At 42.7% G+C, this 18,774-nt stretch overlaps 2 protein-coding genes across 5 annotated transcripts; one reads left to right on the forward strand and one right to left on the reverse strand.

Moving 5' to 3' along the window:
* Positions 1 to 10,288: 10,288 nt before the first annotated feature.
* Positions 10,289 to 11,455, reverse strand: LOC118793229 (thymosin beta-b). The gene is made up of 3 exons (XM_036551296.1): positions 11,371 to 11,455; positions 10,856 to 10,968; positions 10,289 to 10,566 (listed from the first exon to the last, which is right to left on the reverse strand). The coding sequence occupies exons 2-3, from the start codon at positions 10,953 to 10,955 to the stop codon at positions 10,538 to 10,540; spliced, it is 129 nt and encodes a 42-aa protein (XP_036407189.1). The 5' UTR covers positions 10,956 to 10,968; positions 11,371 to 11,455; the 3' UTR covers positions 10,289 to 10,537.
* Positions 11,456 to 12,307: 852 nt separating this feature from the next.
* Positions 12,308 to 18,132, forward strand: LOC118793251 (solute carrier family 25 member 51-like). Of its 4 annotated transcripts, XM_036551330.1 has the most exons (3): positions 12,308 to 12,490; positions 14,366 to 14,408; positions 16,258 to 18,132. In XM_036551330.1, exon 3 carries the CDS (start codon positions 16,314 to 16,316, stop codon positions 17,193 to 17,195), a length of 882 nt encoding a protein of 293 aa, XP_036407223.1. In that variant the 5' UTR covers positions 12,308 to 12,490; positions 14,366 to 14,408; positions 16,258 to 16,313; the 3' UTR covers positions 17,196 to 18,132. The 4 variants fall into 4 exon arrangements, with proteins under 4 accessions (XP_036407223.1, XP_036407222.1, XP_036407226.1 ...); XM_036551329.1 differs by lacking the exon at positions 14,366 to 14,408; XM_036551333.1 differs by lacking the exons at positions 12,308 to 12,490; positions 14,366 to 14,408 and adding an exon at positions 14,131 to 14,156.
* The last annotated feature ends 642 nt before the right edge of the window (positions 18,133 to 18,774 follow it).

The following is an 18,774-nucleotide window of genomic DNA, read 5'->3' on the forward strand; positions in this document are numbered from 1 at the left end:
TCTCTGCCTTACTCACATTCAGACACAGCTTAACCATGTATGCCTCTGACTTTCCAAGGATTCCCAGACACTCAAGTGGGGATTTATTTTTCTCCAGAGGATCCCTATGTGCTCTTTAATTAAACTGATACCACTAGATCAGTACAGGAAACATGATTTACATCATGTTTAGCTTGGGAGACAAACACAAGCAAGCAGCTGCTAAAGCTGACTAAATATCCACCGCTAGAGAAAACCATCACACCTGCAGATATCAGCACGAGCTCATAGTCAGTTCAAATATTTTTGCAAGAGGACAAAAAAAGAGGAAGTCCATTACTTTCGATGGTGCTTTCAAGGTCAGTCAGTAGGATACGAACTGTATGGAAGACCGCTTGTCCATGGGAAGATGGGTCCAGGCCTAGCACACTGCAAACATACATTTTTATTACCATTTCTATTCTCCTTAATTCATTTGTGCGAGAATGGAGGAAGGGGAGGGGCTACATGGCAGAGAGGAAAAACATTCAGTCAAAAATTCCAGGAGATATTTTGGTCTGAAGGTACAGCTAAGTGCCTTTCACACTTGCTCAATGTTTTATTTTTACATTCAACCAAAATCCCGTTCGGTTGAACCAGAGCACTGACAGGTCATAGCATGAAAGCTAAAAAAAAAGGCTTCAGACTATGAGGCAGTGAGGTCAGTGCACCCTTAAACTATTGGACTAGCAATAAATATAAATAAATAAATTTATTATATTATTGTAATAAATATAAATATTTATTGTATTTCACTTAAAGTGAAATCCACACAGGAAGACACAGCTCAAATATCAGCTAATTTCTGGTGAATGAAAAAAGTGCTTCATGGTTAGCACTGCAGCTAATCACATATTTGTTATTGTTTAGTATTTGAAGGGCTACTAATCAGGCATTTGCTTTATTTTTTGTTTGCCTTCTTCTTTTACTCAATCCATTCATCTGTCCACAGAGAACTCAGTCACCGATGCCGTTCCCCACAGCAGAGAAAACCTGCTAACTTCACTTATAGAAACAATCCTCGAACACCAGACAGCCTTTGGAACTGTCAGTCGGCCAACCGGAAGGCTGACTTCATCTACGCATATGCTTCCCTTCTCTCCTTTCTCACGGAAACAGGGATCCTCACTCTCACGGAAACAGGGATCACCCCTGACAACGCTTCCCCACCCACTGCCCTTTCCTCTGCTTACACCCTCACACATACACCCAGACCATCTGGATGTAGTGGTGGTACTGCTATTCTGACTTTCCTTTTCTGACAGGAATTTCTTTGTACTTCCCCTCTCCCACCTCTCTAATTCTTCTTTTGAATCTCATGCTGTTACTCTCACCAATGCAAACTGTGCTGTATATTATCGTCCTCTACCGCCCACCGGGTCCTTTGAGGTGGATGGGCTAGATGTCCTACTCAGATCCTTTTCTGACGACAGAGCTCCGGTTATTCTTCTAGGCAACTTCAAAATCCAACTTGAGACGTCCCGGGCCACTGGCTTCCTTTCTCTACTCCAGTCATTTGTCCTCAACCTTCGGCAATCATCTGTTACACACAAAGCGGCCAATCAGCATCTTATTTTTTCATTTTCAAATATGTCACCCGATTCTGCTGCATGCCATCTCATGTCTTCCCCCTCATTTGCTCTTGATTTTCTTTGTTTGCACGCCTGTGTGACCATCTCCTCAAAGTCCATAGCTGTGTGATACACTGGACTCATTTTTTCTCTCATCTGTTAAAGCTTGTTATTTTTACAATTCAGCAATTAACTAAAGGTCCCTGTTTTTCAAGCTGTTTTTCACCTTTTCTTCTTTATTTTTCGCACCCCAGCCTCATCCTCCCTCTTCTGTCACTGCAGAGGACTGTGTGCAGTATTTTCATGAGAAAGTTGCTATCATCCAAAACTCCTTCACCCAACCCATGACCCATTCTTTTGCCCACTACCTCTCCATTGTTCTTCCGACCCTATCCACTTCCTCCCCACTCATGAATACGGAGACGTCAGATCTCTTGACGTCCCATCATCCAACCACTCGCTATTGGACCCACTTCCCTGACCTCTGGTGTTCTACCTGATGTTCTACCGTTCATTACCCGTCTTATCAACAACTCCTGGTCGACCGAGTGTGTTCCTCCATCTCCAAGCAGGCTTATGTCATACCCTGATAATGAAACCAACACTGGACCCTTCTGCTGTTCAAAACTACCGCCCTGTCCCCCATCTCCCTTTCCTCTCCAAAACCCTTTGCATCAACTGTCTGACTTTCCCCACACAGAATCTCCTGTATGAGCCCAACCAGTCTGGTTTCAAGGCTGGCCTCTCAACTGAAACAGCTCTTCTTTCAGTCACAATTGCTGTAGTTTTTTCATTCTCATAATAATGGAGATTATTGCATGTCACCTGATGATGACAATGATGTACATGTCCTTGTTTTTTGATAAAACATTTCATACTGTTTTGTTAAATGTTCTTTGTATTTACACATTGGAGGTTGCTCTGGATCAGAGCGTCTACTGAATGACAAAATGAAAATGTTAATGTAAATTATGGACTGAAAACACTAATGCTGTGACCTAAAAACCATGATTTTGTAGCTTTACGTAAATATGAATTAACACAGGGGTGTAGTTCTCTCATCAAAAGTGGTGAGGGGTGGGACATACTGTGGAACATCCATGTAAATGGCTTTTAGGTGGTTTTTACATGATTCCTTAGACAGCAACAATACTTCACTACCAAATGACGGAGGATCATTTTAAGGTACAGTAGGCCTACTGTGCTTTCAAAATAATGAAATTAATAGTTTTTACATCTATATATTAACAACATACAAAGTGCATGAAATAGAAAAATATATAGTTAAATCAACATTTGGTATGACCACCCTTGGCTTTCAAAACATCACCGATTCGCTTAGGTATACTTGTGCACAGTTTTGTAAGGTACTCAGCAGGTAAGTTTTTCCAAGCATCTTGGAGAACTTGCCACAGTTCTTCTATGGATTTTGGCTGTTTCAGTTCTTTCTGTCTCTTCATATAATCCCAGACTGACTCGATGATATTGAGATCAGGGCTTTGTGGGGGACACATTATCTGTTGCAGGACTCCTTGTTCCTCTTTTTGGTGAAGATTTTTTATGACTCTGGCTGTATGTTTGGAGTCATTGTCATGCTGCAGAATGAATTTAGGACCAATCAGACGCCTCCCTGATGGTAGTGCATGAGGGATAAGAATCTGCTTGTATTTCTCAGCATTGAGGAGACCACTAATTCTGACCAAATCTCCAACTCCATTTGCAGTAATGCAGCCCCAAACATCCAAGGAACCGCCGCCATGCTTTACTGTTACCTGCAGACACTCATCCTTATAGCGTTCTCCAACCCTTTGACGAACAAACTGCCTTCTTCTAGAGTCAAATATTTCAAATTTGGACTCATCAGTCCAGAGCACCTGCTGCCATTGTGCTGCATCCCAGGTCTTGTGTTTTTGTGCATAGTTGAGTCACTTGGCTTTGTTACCATCCCTGAGGAATGGCTTTTTGGCTGCAAGTCTTCCCTTGAGACTACTTATGACCAGACTTCTCCGGACTGTAGATGCGTGTACCAGGGTCCCTGTGGTTGCTGCCAGCTCTGAGCTGATGGCACTGCTTGACATCTTCCGAGTGCAGAGGGACGTCAGCTTGATGTGTTGTTCATCAGCTGAACTAAGTTTCCTTGGACGACTACTGCATTTCTAGTCCTCAACCTTGCCCGTTTCTTTGTGTTTCTTCAGAAAAGTTTGGATAGTACATCTGGAAACACCTGTCTGCCTTGAAATTTCTGCCTGTGATAGACCTTACTGATGCAGGATGACCACCTTGTGTCTTGTGTCTACGCTCACCCTTGTCATGGTGTAAGATTAGCAATCTGTTCAGCAACCTCACCTTTTTAGTATCGCTGATCCTCACCCAGTTTTATTCCCTCTACACAGGTGTTTCTGTTTCAGTTAATAATTGTGGTTAAACCTGCTTATGTTGCTAATGATTACCACCTGTTTTTTTTTTTTTTAAGTTGTTTGGTATAGTTGTTTTATCATGCATTGGAGTATATGCCTACAAAAAAGGTTTGGAGGGTCTGGAAGGTTTTGTGTTAGTTTGCCACTTTCTTTCTTTCTTTAGTCTTAGTGGCACAGTTCACTATTTTCAAAAGGAATGTTTAGAAATCTAAAGTATATGTGTTATTGACACACTAATGGAGAAGATAGAAAAGAACTGTTTTAAGACAAATGTTTTGTGAAATTTTTTACGTGCCTAAGACGTTTGCACAGTCCTATATAAAGTAGGTCTTTTGCTTTACTTTCCTGGGTATACCTTCATGCTCTGTTTTTGCTCGTTTAATTGCAATATTAACGCTACAAACGATAACACTACAAACAGAGCATATTGGTTATACTAGCTAGCGTAATAGGTCAGCTCCAGGCATTCTCTTTAAATATAGCTTCAATTACACATTGGCTGTGTGCATAATAAGAATATACTAAGGTTGGAAAAATACAGAAAGGCATATGACATTAACCGTATGACATCAACGTATGTTCCCATCAAAAATTAAACAGACTTCGCAACATAATGTGATTTGTTAACTAACTTTCATAATGCTTCACTAATATTGGCTAGGTAGAGCTGTACACCAACTCGTAATACTAGTCAGCTCGTTTTGATAAAAATGTTTTACATAAACATAAAAATGTTTTCGTTTTAATTAGACCTTTTTGCTTAAAAAGCTATAACAGATTTATGTTTATATACCTAACAAGATGCATTTTAGATTTTCAGCATTTATTTTTTATATTTTTACTAGCAAGATAGCTGCGTACACTAAGTTTGCACAGTTGCACGCATACTTGGAGCGCGTCGTGCGCACTGCAACGCCTTTCTTATATATTTATTCATTGTATTGCGTTCTTCGTCTCCTATGTGAGTTTAGATTGTCTTTAAAGGCGCATATCGCCACCCATTGGCACCGAGTGACGGTCGCAGCACGTTACGATCGAACCTTAGTCTGGGGGCGGCAAATGACGTCTTCCTTAAAGGGTGGGGTATGGCGCATTCTACACTTCTAATATGAAAACAAACGGAGAGTCTCTCAATAAGACGTAACTAGAAGAGATAAATAGGTTACTATTGTGTGTGCGCAAGTCCTTGGGCATGTGTGCGTGCATGTGATCTTGCGTGTGGCATAGCCGCATAAATGATGGATGGGGACAAAGCGCAGCGCCTGGGGCTACAGCAGTAGGCATGCTACACACTGCACATAGCCAGGCAGTCACAGAACAATGCCAGCTAATTACTCAAACACTGGGGCACACCCTGCCTCCCCCGGCCTCTGTCCCTGCCTGTACCCGCACGAGGTGTTTGTTCCAGACACGCCTTACCATTTGATCTGCCTGGGAAGCTGCCACTCCCTTCATTGAGAGAAGCCTGCCCTTTTCCAGAGCGGCTCCTTCCTCTTAGCCGTCCGCTCTCTCCACATCGCGCTTCATTGCGCGCCCGTCAATCCATATCTGGTGGGTGTGTCTCAGATAGTGGGGGCGTGTCTGAGGAAGAGCCGCTATCTCTTCAGGAGGTGGCAAATTGTGCGTTTTATTGACAGTGGCGGTACTGAGTGGTCGTTCGTGTCGTCTGACATGACCTGAAATCTTACTGGCAAATGAACCTCTCCTCACAGAAATGGTTAGCCGGTACATACGCTGGGAGCAAACCATCCCTTACGGTAAACACTAAGCTCTGTATGTAAAATAAAACTTTCAGGCTATGGGTAACCCGTTTATACAGGAAGCATTTGAATCTCCAAGTGTGAACAACAGTGCTTATTTGTTACCAAGTGTGGCTATGGTACTACCTTTAAGACATCACTTTCTGAAAAAGAAATAGATTGACCAGGTCAGTAAAGTTCTCAGATTCCAGCTGCTTCGGGTCACTGCAACAGAAGAAGACATGGTGTGGCTGTCTGAGAGAGGCTGGACAGCACCAGGGCTGTAAGAATCTGGTGCTCTGGCAGGACTGATTAACAAATAAACACAGAACATTACATTTCTAGTGACACACGTGATGCTGCGGAGTTGTGAAGCAGTGTCAGGTGGATTTGGGAACAGAAGGCTGGAGGCTGGAGGTTCAAACTCTTGACGAGATCTGGATCTGCTTTAAAAAGGTATTTAATCTGAGCTGCTGGCAGCTGTGTAAATGGCTAACGGGTAAACTGTTCCCATGTAAGGTGTGCCGTATAAGAGAAACTGGTAAGTTACCAAACATTAATAAAAACTTTCTGCAGCATGGCAGCCTGTAGTAATATCGTTATCAGATAAATATCGTTATCAGTTTGTTCATATATGTTAAGCTATAAAGACTTGTACAGTCTCTTGGTCTTTTTAATTATGATCCCGCAGGCACCTCTGACACATACTATAAAGATGTTATATAATGAAAACGCCGTCCATTCTGTGAAAGAAACACAATACACCTGTCTCTTCACAGACACTTTGCCCCACCTAGTGGCCATTTAAACCTCTTTACAAAGACTCCACACTCAAAATACAATCAGCGCCTGTTTATGCCTACTTAGAGGATTTCATACTTTCTTTTTGAAAGATCTTACCCTTCAGCATGCTGACCAAATATAAATATGATCTTCTCCGCACCACAGATCGTGAGCGAGATCGTGTTGTTTCGCGATCGAGATGACAGAAGATTCGACTGCCAGTTTTTATAAAATTATAAGAAGAATGTCGACCTCGATGTTCGGCCAGCATGTGCGTTAATGACATAAATGTGGAATTTATGTGTCATAATCGTCTCTTCATGTTTCAGATTACGGTACCATCAAGAATCGTTAATGAGAAACATAAAGGCAAAGTCACGGAGGAGATAGGCTAGGGGCAACAAACTCTCGCGCAGGAAATCCCTATCATGCAACAAATGAACGACGCATTATGAGAGGAAATGAGATTCCTTCAGTTAGGCTGCATTGCATAAGCTTTGAGAACGTGCCCGCTAAATAGTTAGTTGTTTATGCTGTTCATGCAGAGAGCCGTTTACACTTCACTGTGCACTGAGCACTTTACCATATGCCCGACCCCTGCCTGTGTAATATATTTCATCTGTAAAAATAAAGAACTGCATGAAAACAGCTGCACATAAAAAGACTAGATAAGAAGGGTTAAAAGTGTCTGCATTGTACAATGCGGTCTGGTAGCCTCGCTGGATAGGGAATCTGAACTGATGGCCATTGTCATGGTATTGTTACAATTCATCAGGAATGGGGTTTTGCAACCCAGCCACAACATATCAAGTGTTAAATGGGCTTCAACCTAAACTCATCAAATAAATACAACATCATCCATCAATGTGTGAATGAGTGACTTGTTTACGGATTCAAAAAGAAGGGGAATCACTGATTGGCTGTGGTTGTGCGGAATTCTGTAGTTCTGTGGACCCAAAACAAAAAAACGATCTGATTTACTGAGGTGTTAGACCCAACGCAAAAATGGGGGTTCAATGCGGCCATTGTCAGCATGAATTAAAAGACCAATTAGATGAGTTATGTGAGGCAGATAATTACGCACCCTTAAGGAACACTTTACTGACACAGCATCAAACACACATCCCAGGGCAAAACAGACTGCACGAAGGTAACCTGGTCCAGACAGGCCGAGGTCACATTTCATGGGTCCTGATTGGATCTGATCTGTTTGTTCGTTTTGTGGTCATTGTGATCTCCGGGGAAGGTCAAAGCATTTATGCATGATGCAAAGTTCATCAGATTGGTTTTTTGTTTGAACCAATTCCCCTGGCTTAACTGCTCTAATTATTTAATTGACAGCATTTGGTTACACCATAGCATTTCCCAAAATACATTGCAGTAAATATTTACTGGCTTCACAGCACAAACAGACAAAACAAAGCAAGTCAAAGTAAATAAAGGCTGATGTATACTTTTCAACATGTACACACATGTAGATGTTACTAGACTATAGTTACCTGGGGCTAGTGATTAGGGCTTCTGAGAGCTTAATAAGGTAATCAAGGTGTCATGGGAGAAAACATTCAGAGCTTACTACACAACACAGCTGCTCATTATGATGTTGTTAAGAGGACTTAGTTGCCTTGTTAGTCCATCCTTCTTCATGAAATTAGGCAATGGTCCTCTGTATGGCTTTTAAAAATCAAGTGACTAAAAACAAATTGAATGTTTTCACTCTTGATTATGTTCAGTGAAACCTACTAATGTGTATAGTGGTGCTCCAAACTGAAAAAAGAACAATCACTTGCATCACATTCATGGTTTGTCTATACTCCTGTCTGCATAAGGCACCAACGACCCACCAATTCTACCAGAGAAAACAGGGAAAGCCCCCATGAAGCTGGTGATGAAAACACAGATGCATGTGCAGCTTTGAAAACTAAGGAAAACAACAAGTGAAGAATGTACCGGGGTATGAATAGAGACCACTCCCTGGCAGAATGTCTTGTCAGGGTCAAAGATCCCAGACAAAGGCCCACATTAATGAAGTGCAGACTTGGGGACCACAGCCTTGCCACTGACACAGCTAGCCAAAGGAAATGGGCTGTGTAATCAGATAAGAGATAATAAGAGGGTGAGAGAAGGCCGAATTTCTTCTTTCCTGGCTCAAATACCTCTTCATAAAGAAGAACTAATTCTCTGAATTCTCTAGGCAGATGGGTATATAACTACATCAGATCCAGTAAAAAAAAACACAGCCATTTTTCCCCAAATGCATTTTTACTAACAGACTAGTATGCCACTGTCTGCTGTAGTTTGAAAGACATGACATAGACAAAATAAAACTATAATATCTATAAGTGCTACCAAAATTCTGAAGTTTGTGATACTGTTCATTTTTTTGTTCAGGGTGGGTGGGGTGGGGTGGGGGGTGGATGGGAGTTAGGTTTAAGAATTATGTTGCCATGTTTAATTCTGCCACATTACATGAAAAAGGGGTATTGGAAAATCCACAAAAAAGTATCCAACACATGGTGTAAGGCACCATGAACTACACAAACATACAGAATTAAAGGAAATATCTCTGCTTACCTGCACTCCTAGTTTGCATTAGACTAGGCTACCTAAGCCCTTAATCCCCATGCATGTAAAAAGGTGTGCTGTGATTACAGGTAAATAGAGAAATTGGTTTGATCTGTGTAGCACAATTGTTAATCATTTTCTGAATATCAGTTTGAGCAACTTTACCTCCATAACCTCCAGTCATCTCATATCTTTGCATAAGTATTTTAACACACATTGTTTCAAACAAGACAAAGAATTCATGCAAGTCCCCATCAGCCAAATCACCTATACCAGCTTAGATCATGACATTTTCACCTGTCTTAATTACCCATATTATCCATATTTTCAAAAGGAGTTATTCTGAATTAGCATTTGCTGCATTTATGTCTGATCCATTCATGTTCAAAATGTTTGACATGCCAAAACAAGGGATGTCTGAAACATGTAAAGCTGGTTCTCTGTACAGGCTCTTGCTTCCAGTACCTTGACTTTAATTTCACAAGCCAGTTCAAAGTTACCAGTAAGATGAATCATATGCAGTTTGGCATTAATACTACCAAGATACCTTCAGATGAAAGGGTTTTAAGGAGGGGGCAGCTGCACCAGGGTAGTTTAAATGTGGGTGAGGGATGTGCGTCTGTGTGACACAACCAAAAATGCTGGGGGTGGGAAACAGGGGGCAGCAGGAACAAACTGCATTCTCTCCACATCTTTTAGTCACTCAAATCAGTTGGGTATACTAGAGCAAGCAATTTAAGTTCCAGGTAAAGGATGGAACCACCAGAAACCATTTGGTTGACACCACTAATCTAGAGCCAGTATGAACAAAGGCTGTAGACTCTTGGGGGTTTTCTAGAAATCTCAGATCAGCAGTTCCATCCAAGACCCTTAACTGCAGGTAAATTGTCAAGTTAAATGGTTAACCATTCTTTGCAGTCATTCTTTGAGTCTGACAAGTCATGACTTTTCCACTGGCAAATCATATGCATCAAATATGCAAGCCTTATTCCAATAATGTCTTAGTCCTCACAAGGAAGGTTCATTAAACTGCGGTTTGGACTGACAGCTTCCCATAATAAAAAGCTGCAGGCAATCTTGATTTGCATATAGTACACCAAGCAAGTCACCGTGCCACAAACCTCTAAATAGTAACCCACCTTCACATTTCCCTACTGGCCCCACGAGTTTTCAAATTTGATAACTGAACACCTCATTGCGGTAATAACTTTATTCATTTGGTGCACTTCATTTGTACAGACTGAGGCCTTTAGAAAACAAGACAATGTAAATTGATGTGGGATTCAAGCAGGCCGCTTTCTGTCCAAGTGAGAATTAGGCGCAGCCCGGTGGACGACGGATTTCCCATGCTCGCGCGCTGCCTTTGGATCCATGGGTGTGCTCGGGGTGGACATGCTCCACAGAACAAAGGTCCTCCGAGCTGCGCTGCCGTGCATCCAGCAATCTAAGAGATCTGCTTCTCTTGCTCGATGGCTACAAAGGAGGGAAACATGCACATTGAGCAGACCAATTCCAGCAACATTAAACGCCAACAATCGCCCAGTATCGTTTAGTGATTAGACGGAAGCTGATGAAGCGAAACAGCCTGACTAAAACGGATTAAATGTATCCATGCAAAAGATATGATCCCTGTAGGTTTTCTGGCGTTATGCTTTATAAAAGGGATGTGGGGAACGCTCGACAAACGACATTACCACTTGACAACCATGCAGCTTGCTACATCACATTTAAGAAACGCCCAAATCAACCTTCATACACTCACTCTCTTTAGTCGGCAAGGTGTTCTTCTCCTGCGTTTCGGTCTTCTTCAACTTGCTCTTGTCGAACGTTGAGACCTCACTGACGTCGGGTTTGTCAGACATTGCTGTATCGTTCCTACATTGAAAAATATTGAACACTCACCATGGCTTTGTATAACATGTGCTTAGAAGATAATGACAAGCCTGTTACGGCACTGCACTGCGCAGTGTTGTAAATTAAGTAATACGGTTTAATTTCTCCTAGTCACATTGTTTCCCTCGTGACGGTGGAACAAACGAGACAATCGTTGGTCAGTTCTAACAATTTTAAAAACCGTGGCAGCATTTCATCTTGGCCATGCGTCTGTCCAGCATATATGCCCATTTGTCAGCTAACTAATGTAGCTGCCGCTACATATTCAGAGAAAGACATTTGACCAACACTACACGAACAAAACCAAAGATGCTTAATTTTAAAGCAATCGCATTAACAAAAGACACAACGCAGTTCCAAGCAATAAAATGAGAAAGCAATTACGAGTCAAGAGGGCTGAGTTCGTCTGGCAGGCTGTGGATGCTGCGGCTGTTCTGTTAGAACAATAGAAAACCGCCTAGCTGAGGGGCTTTTTATACAGGGGAAATGGGTCGTGACGTCATACCTCATCAAATCGGGCGTGTGAAGCGCCTTCCTCCGGTTCTCTCTGCACAGCAAGTTGGCAGTTTAAAGACGTCCCAAGTATGTGAGAATGCAACGCATGCCATCAGTTTTGAAACTGCTTTACGACGTTCAGTGCTGGAGAACACTGTCTACTAGCACGCTTTGTGTTATTTTACAATGTGATAGAAGATGGAATTTAAATTATATTAAATATGTAACCTATACTATTATTAATAATGCATATGCAGCTTTTCGTGTGATAACTAAATGGACTGACGTATACATCATACCATGTAATCGTTCCATCAATAAGGCAATAAAGGGTTGACATTCATCACGCACATAAAGTGGGTCTGGTGTTTATTCACTACACATATATGGCTAGCTATTTAAAAGAAGCAAAGAGGGTAATCGTTTTAAATGCGGTACTGTAAATCATGTAATGCGTTCTTAATTCTTACTCATAATTTATGATTTACCTAGAATACTGTGCTTCAGCTTGTTAACTCAGACTAACGTAACTTATTTCCGATGGACTTTTAATGGATGTAATTCTGTCCTTGAAATTTTAGTCACACTTTTGTATGACATTGAAAGCATGTATTATTATTATCATTATTATTATTATTTATAATATCGACAAACCCGTCTTCCTTTACGTCATCAGCGAGCGCCACTCGGTGTAGTTTAATTTTAATCCATGATCTGATCCTGGATCAGCTTTAAGTGTTTTTCACACAGTTGCTGTCCCAATGATGTTGTTCCAATAAACTGATTCCGGATCTGTTGTCGGGCTGAGTAGTCATGTAGACGAAGGTAGGTTGTATGACACGACTAGGAGGGAGAAGCTACAAAGCTGGCTTGCAGCGAGCAAGCAAGCCAACTTTCCATCTAATCGTTGTGCCAAGGAAAGAAAAGGGGGATCTAACATTACGCAGCAAGGTCCAAAGATAACGGCAACGGCAACGGCGACAAACGAAGCTCGAAATAAGAGGAGAAGGTAATACTAAAAATGAAACAACGTTATATATGACATTTATGACTTTCGCAAGCTAGTGTTTGCTACATTCGACTTTTCATCCTTAGTTGTCTAATATTACCAGTAATCGCAGTACGTTGTACTATGCTATCATTCTTACAGCAAAGCTAGTTAGTTAACATTAATTGCGTTAAAGATGGGCAGCTATCTGATTTGGGCACAGCCAGGTAACTACCTAGCATACGTGGGTTCCCTTGGCATTCGTACTAGCTTGCTGTGTATGGGGGGAAAGGGTAGCGGATTGGGTATCTAATTTATCTAGTAATTTTTTAAAAGTACAGAACTGAATAGCTAGCCGACAATCAACCATTGCAAACTGCTGCTGATTGCAAGTGCGGCTCGATAGCTAGCTAACTAGTTAGCTATCTTGTCATCAGCTACTAACAGCGCGGGGAAGATTATCTGTAGGCTAAATCTGTTTTGCAGCCGGAATTAACTTTTCCTCTAGATTCGCACTAGCCAGCTTGCATACGGTCTGTAAACCTGGCTGACAATAGCAGTGACAGTGTCGACGCTGCCATTTTCTGAGATAAAAGGGTATGCCATGAAGAGTGCAGGGTGATCGGCATCATCGTTAGCTAATAAGAAAAAGAAATGCGTTGTACTGGTCTAGATTATTCCAGAGGCACATCATCATTTATTCTGGACTGGACCCTCAGCAGTAGACGTGCTGCTTCACGTATATGAAGCTCATCTTGCTTGATCGGTATGACGTTACCACGCGAAGTAATTGTGGGGCTATCTTTGCACAGACATAGCCTGCTACCGCTATTGCCTAAAACAGTATTTTTGATGTTCGAGCACATGCTGTCTTCGTCCTCGTGCGCCGACAGACGGACAAACGCATGAAATGGCAGTAGTTAGCAAGCTAGCTAGCTTCTATAAAGTTTAACAAATTTGCATTCCAACGCTTGATACGCTTCTATACCTGTACCAACACAAAAACAACAGAAAAGTTCTTAGCTAGTAGGAAGGTCAACTCTAAAGACCTGACACCAGAGTTACTTCCTGCACCGACTGGAAAACGTCATCGAGTAGTAGTAGTAGACGACGGGACGACATCACGTGACTTGCGAAAGCCAAGTTTAAGGTTATGTGATGTCACGCCCAAATCTGAACCCAAGACGTTCTTTGATATTTAATTATCTTCATGTCGTCCGTATGTAGACGTTGTAAAAAAATAAAGATAGGGCTATAGACGTTTTGAACGACATTGAATAGCCCGTCTAGCATGCGAATTGAGATGGATTTACCATGCATCAATTACAGTGCAGTACATTGACAATCTTCAAAAAACAATCTTTTATTAGAATGTTATAAAGGATCGTTATTCGATACCTCACTTGTTCGGAGAAAAAAATAAAACGTCAAGCATTTCTTCGCCTTTGGTTGGAACACACAATAGGGCCACGAGTAATAGGATAGTTTCATTTGTTTTGCAGTGTGTGAAAGAATTACCACACTGTACTGTATATTTTTGTTGGGTTAAAAAAATGAACTCTTTTGACCCGTTAGTGGGCGGGTTTTAGAACAACGGCCACCCTCTGCTGCCCCTGGGGTAAACAACAAGAATAAAACTCAATTTATCATTTGTATGATCCATGAAAAGCACGCGCACTCGCATGAGGTATGTCCCACCAATACATATATTGGCTATACTATTCTGTACTTTTACTCACAGATGCACTTCTTATTTTAAGTTTGAAAAGGTAAGCTAAGGTCTGGAGGGCATGTGTTGAATGTGTAATAATGTATCCCGTTACTGCGATTTGTATGGACTTGTACAGGTGAAGCATGGTCTTTTAGCATTGTGAGTGTACGTATTTACTTTAATAGAAATGCAAGAGGGGATACATTCATTCTGTGGACGTAATTCCAGGTAAGAACACTTGTAATATGTAATATGTCAATAAAGTTAATTACTATATATTATACAAAAAGTTAATAGATCTCTGTTTTAGTTACTCACTCTGAGTACACACCTGTAAAACAGTGTCTAATCAAACGTAGGTTGGCTTTCTTTTAAAGGATTTGCCAAATCCTCCTTGTGTAGATTAACCGGTGTTTGTCTGTTTTAAAAAAAGAAGTTTTCCATTGGGGGTGCTTTTTTTTCCCCAGCTGTACTCTGTAAAGTAAACAAGCTTTTGGTATTTTTCTTGTCAGTTGAATTTTATTTAGTTGCTGTATGGCATGTGGGGTGTGAACAAAGTGATAAAGATCACTAACACCTAGGTCCATATAATGTTGAACAAGATACAACTCTGATACCATGGTCTGTCCTGTACAGTTGACCTGGAGTTATTTAATGGTTCTTATCGCATTGGTTAATGACTGGTTGGCAGAGGCATTAAATAACAGTCTGATATGCCTTCTGTACCATGGGTAGTTTTCACTCAGTTTTTTTTTTTAAAAATACAGGCCCATTCCATCATCTCCACTGAAAAAGTCAGAAGCTGTTGACTGTGCAGCTTTGCAGATTGAACCAGTACTGCTATTCCTGTTGCATGCATAGAGGTGAAGTCGCCTGCCTGTGCTTTACCGAGCTGAAGTCTCACATGGGTTGTGAGGAATAGCTTGGGGAAAAAAACAGGTAGGGTGTAAGAATGCAGAAAGCTAGTAGTTTTAGGTAGGAAATGGTAACAGACCCCCTGTTCTCTAGAATTATTTATGATATCATATTGGTCTACTTTAGTAAATATATATTCTTGAAGTAAGTATGTACGTTTGCTGTACAGAATGGATATGGATCCCCCTGCAGGAATGCTGGTAGAGGTTTTGTTCTGAATTGGGGGGGGGGATAAGGTTTCAGACCAATGCATTTGAATGGAGAAATTTGTAAGGTAAAGCCCAGCCCACCTGGGACTGTGGGAAAGGAGAAAAAATGTTTACCCGAGATTTGGACAACATACTGTTTTGTGCTTGCGTCATGCAGCATAAGGAATTTTTTTTCCCTCAAAGGTTGTCAAGTGAGTTCACTCACTGTCACGGTGACAAAGCCGTTTTTCCCGTGAAGGTAAACAGAGTTTCTTCCTTTCCATAACAATGCTAATTTAAATGCATTCACAGGATTGTCTGTCTTCCATTAGCCTGATAGGAAAGAAATGTGTCCATCTGCCCGAAACTGTCCATTATTCTCTCATCCCCTCAACATTGCTGTCCCCAAGCCAGCTGGACAGAATACCATGTTCCTCCTGCTCTGCACTTTCTCATTGATTTTTGCTTTCTTTTGAAATGCACAAAACCAAAGTTCACATCTGTAAATGCAACCATTGCCATTTTTTAATTATACTGAAGTATTAAAGCTATCAAATATGTCCTTGGAGTGTCATTAGCATAGTGTCGTTCTTGCTGATCTTTTTCTGGACGCAGTAACCACTTTGTGATCATATTCATTAAGCATTCATTCAGGTATTCATCTACACCTGTAATGATGACTTCATCTCTGTCTGAAATGGCAAAGACCCAGTGCCCAGTATGCCATTGGCAATGCTACTTCTTGGCTGCAGTGCATACAAAGCATGCAATGCCACGTGTAAACAGATCAGTGGACTAAAGACAATTCCTGCCTGCTTCAGAATCTACAAAATTCCAGGGCAAATACTGTATTAAGTAACTGTATTTGCTTCAAGGCTGTGAAGAGTGGTATTTGATCTGGAAAAATGCAAGGGTGCGCAAGGGCTAAAGAGAGTTTCAGGGTCTCACTCTGTGCTGCCCGGACTGCCTTTCAGGATGATGCCAGCGGGACACACTGGGGGTGGCAGCCAGTAGCCCTGTGACCGTCTCCATGGGGGTCGTCACCACTGAAGCCCAGCCGGGCCCGCGGGGGACGGAGGTGCTGCTGCCGGAGCTGGGGCCGAGGCGGAAGCACTACGTGTGTGGCTCGTGCGCCGCCTTCACCAATGTCGCGGTCACCTTCCCCATCCAGAAGGCGCTGTTCCGGCAGCAGCTGTTCGGCGTGCGCGTGGGCGAGGCCGTGCAGCAGCTGCAGAGGGACGGCCTGCGGAACCTGTACCGGGGGCTCCTGCCCCCCCTCCTGCAGAAGAGCACCACGGTGGCGCTCATGTTCGGCCTGTACGAGGACTTCTCCCGCCTGCTGCTGCGGCACGCCGGCGGGCCCGAGCTGCTGACCCGCAGCGTGGCGGCGGTGCTGGCGGGCACGGCGGAGGCGGCCCTGGTGCCCTTCGAGAGGGTGCAGACCCTGCTGCAGGACCAGCGGCACCACGGCCGCTTCCACAACACCTTCCACACGTTCGGCACGCTGCTGCGGGAGCACGGCGTGCGCGAGTGCTACCGCGGGCTGGCGCCCATCCTCCTGCGCAACGGCCCCAGCAACGCCCTCTTCTTCGGCCTGCGCGGGCCCATCAAGCGCCAGCTCCCCGAGGCCCAGACGCGCGCCGACCACCTGGTCATCGACTTCATCTGCGGCGGGCTCCTGGGCGCCGTGCTGGGCTTCGCCTTCTACCCGCTCAACGTGGTGAAGGCGCGCATGCAGTCGCAGGTGGGCGGGGCCTTCCCGTCCTGCCGCGCCGTCCTGCTCACCATCTGGCGGGAGCGCGGCTGCAGGGTGACGCACCTGTTCCGCGGGGCGCACCTGAACTACCACCGCTCCATCCTGTCCTGGGGCATCATCAACGCCACCTACGAGCTCTTGCTCAAAGTCATGTGATTTGTAGGGGGGCGGAGATGGTTGGGGGGTGTGGCATGGCCATGGGAGAGACTGTATGCTGTATGTTTTTGTGTACTTGATGACCTCAGTAGGGGTTGGATCCTGTGATGCTGTGATGTGCTGCAACTACTGAATGTGTTGTCTGCCAATATGACACAAGGTGCTGAGTCACATTTCAACTGTATTTGGAGGAGGGCCAGAAATTAATATGGGGTGGACTCTATGCCAGTATTGCGCGCCACCCCCCGTGTCCTTACATTGCTTATTGCAATCCTGTGGCTGGCATGTCCTCTTCTGCAGTGAGAATGGCATTTCAGCTAATTCTGTTTATGGAAGTGAACACTAGGGTCAGGGTTCGGGACTCAGCGTCTGTGGCAGAAGACTATGCAAAGAGGAGGTGGAGTGAGGGTGTGCTGGGTCTTGTGAGAGTAATCAGGGTCATTATCTGTACTGTCCATTTTTGTTATTTTTGTTGATTTGTTCTTGTCAATCATCAAGTATCTAGAAAATACACTCTGTATCCTTCCAAGAATATGTGTGAATCTTTCTGTACAGGAATTTGCGGGTGTGGGAGTGTGTTTTGCTGCCTATTTCCATCAATATTTGTAAGTAAAGTTCTATTTCTGTTAACCTGTGTGTTGTCCTTGGAGGGAAAAAGACAGGCACTATAATGCACTAGAACATTTAGATGGGATTCCCAGCATAGTGGAAATAATAGCCCATAAAGTAAGTAATTTGAAAATTTATTGAGCTTCAAATGCATATATGGCTTTGTGTATCTCCTACTCAAGTGCTCAAATAGCTGTTGGACAGCATGGTGACAGCTAAATCACATCGACATGCAGTGCAGTGGTGCCAAAGCCTTTCAACCTCACTGTTCTGTTTAATAGCTTTTGTGTAAGACACTGAACAATTAAGCTTCTCAATAAATTTTATAACGCCATACTTTATTAGTTGCCTTCTACTACCCTTTTTGTTATATTCATTGCCATTTTGTGAGAGCTTCATTTTTCCCTTGCCTTATGTATTGCACTGAGTTCCCAAAACAGTGTGCTAGCAGGTTAACTTTCACTGTGACTGAGGTTGCAGTGTAGCATAGTGGTAAGGAACTTGTGACTGAGGTTGCTGGTTCAGTTCCCTGTGGGGGCACTGCAGCAGTACCCTTGGGCAAGTTAACACAAATATCCAGCTGTAAATAGGTTACAGTTTTTACATGTTATCCATGTAACTTAAATAGGAGTGTCTGCTGGATAATGATAATGTAATGGGATACTGGAATTGCATTCCTACAGTTACCTACCCATGTTCTCCACACACATGCACATGCACACACACAAACATATACCACAAATTAAAATTAGAGTTCAACAAGGCAAATGCAGTATTATTTACTGAGTAACCATCAATACAGCATCTAAACAATATTGATAAGGATTTACTTTATTTTTACATAATCTTTTAAATATAACCACACACAAAAAAAAAACAATCGTGAAACGCCTCATCATTGAATAAATGAGTTTGAATAACAATACGTTCTTTGCAAGGAGATGCACTCATATAAGATTTAAGTCCAGCT

This window comes from Megalops cyprinoides, chromosome 18 (genome assembly GCF_013368585.1).
Source record: "Megalops cyprinoides isolate fMegCyp1 chromosome 18, fMegCyp1.pri, whole genome shotgun sequence".
In the NCBI taxonomy this organism is placed as follows: Eukaryota; Metazoa; Chordata; class Actinopteri; order Elopiformes; family Megalopidae; genus Megalops; species Megalops cyprinoides.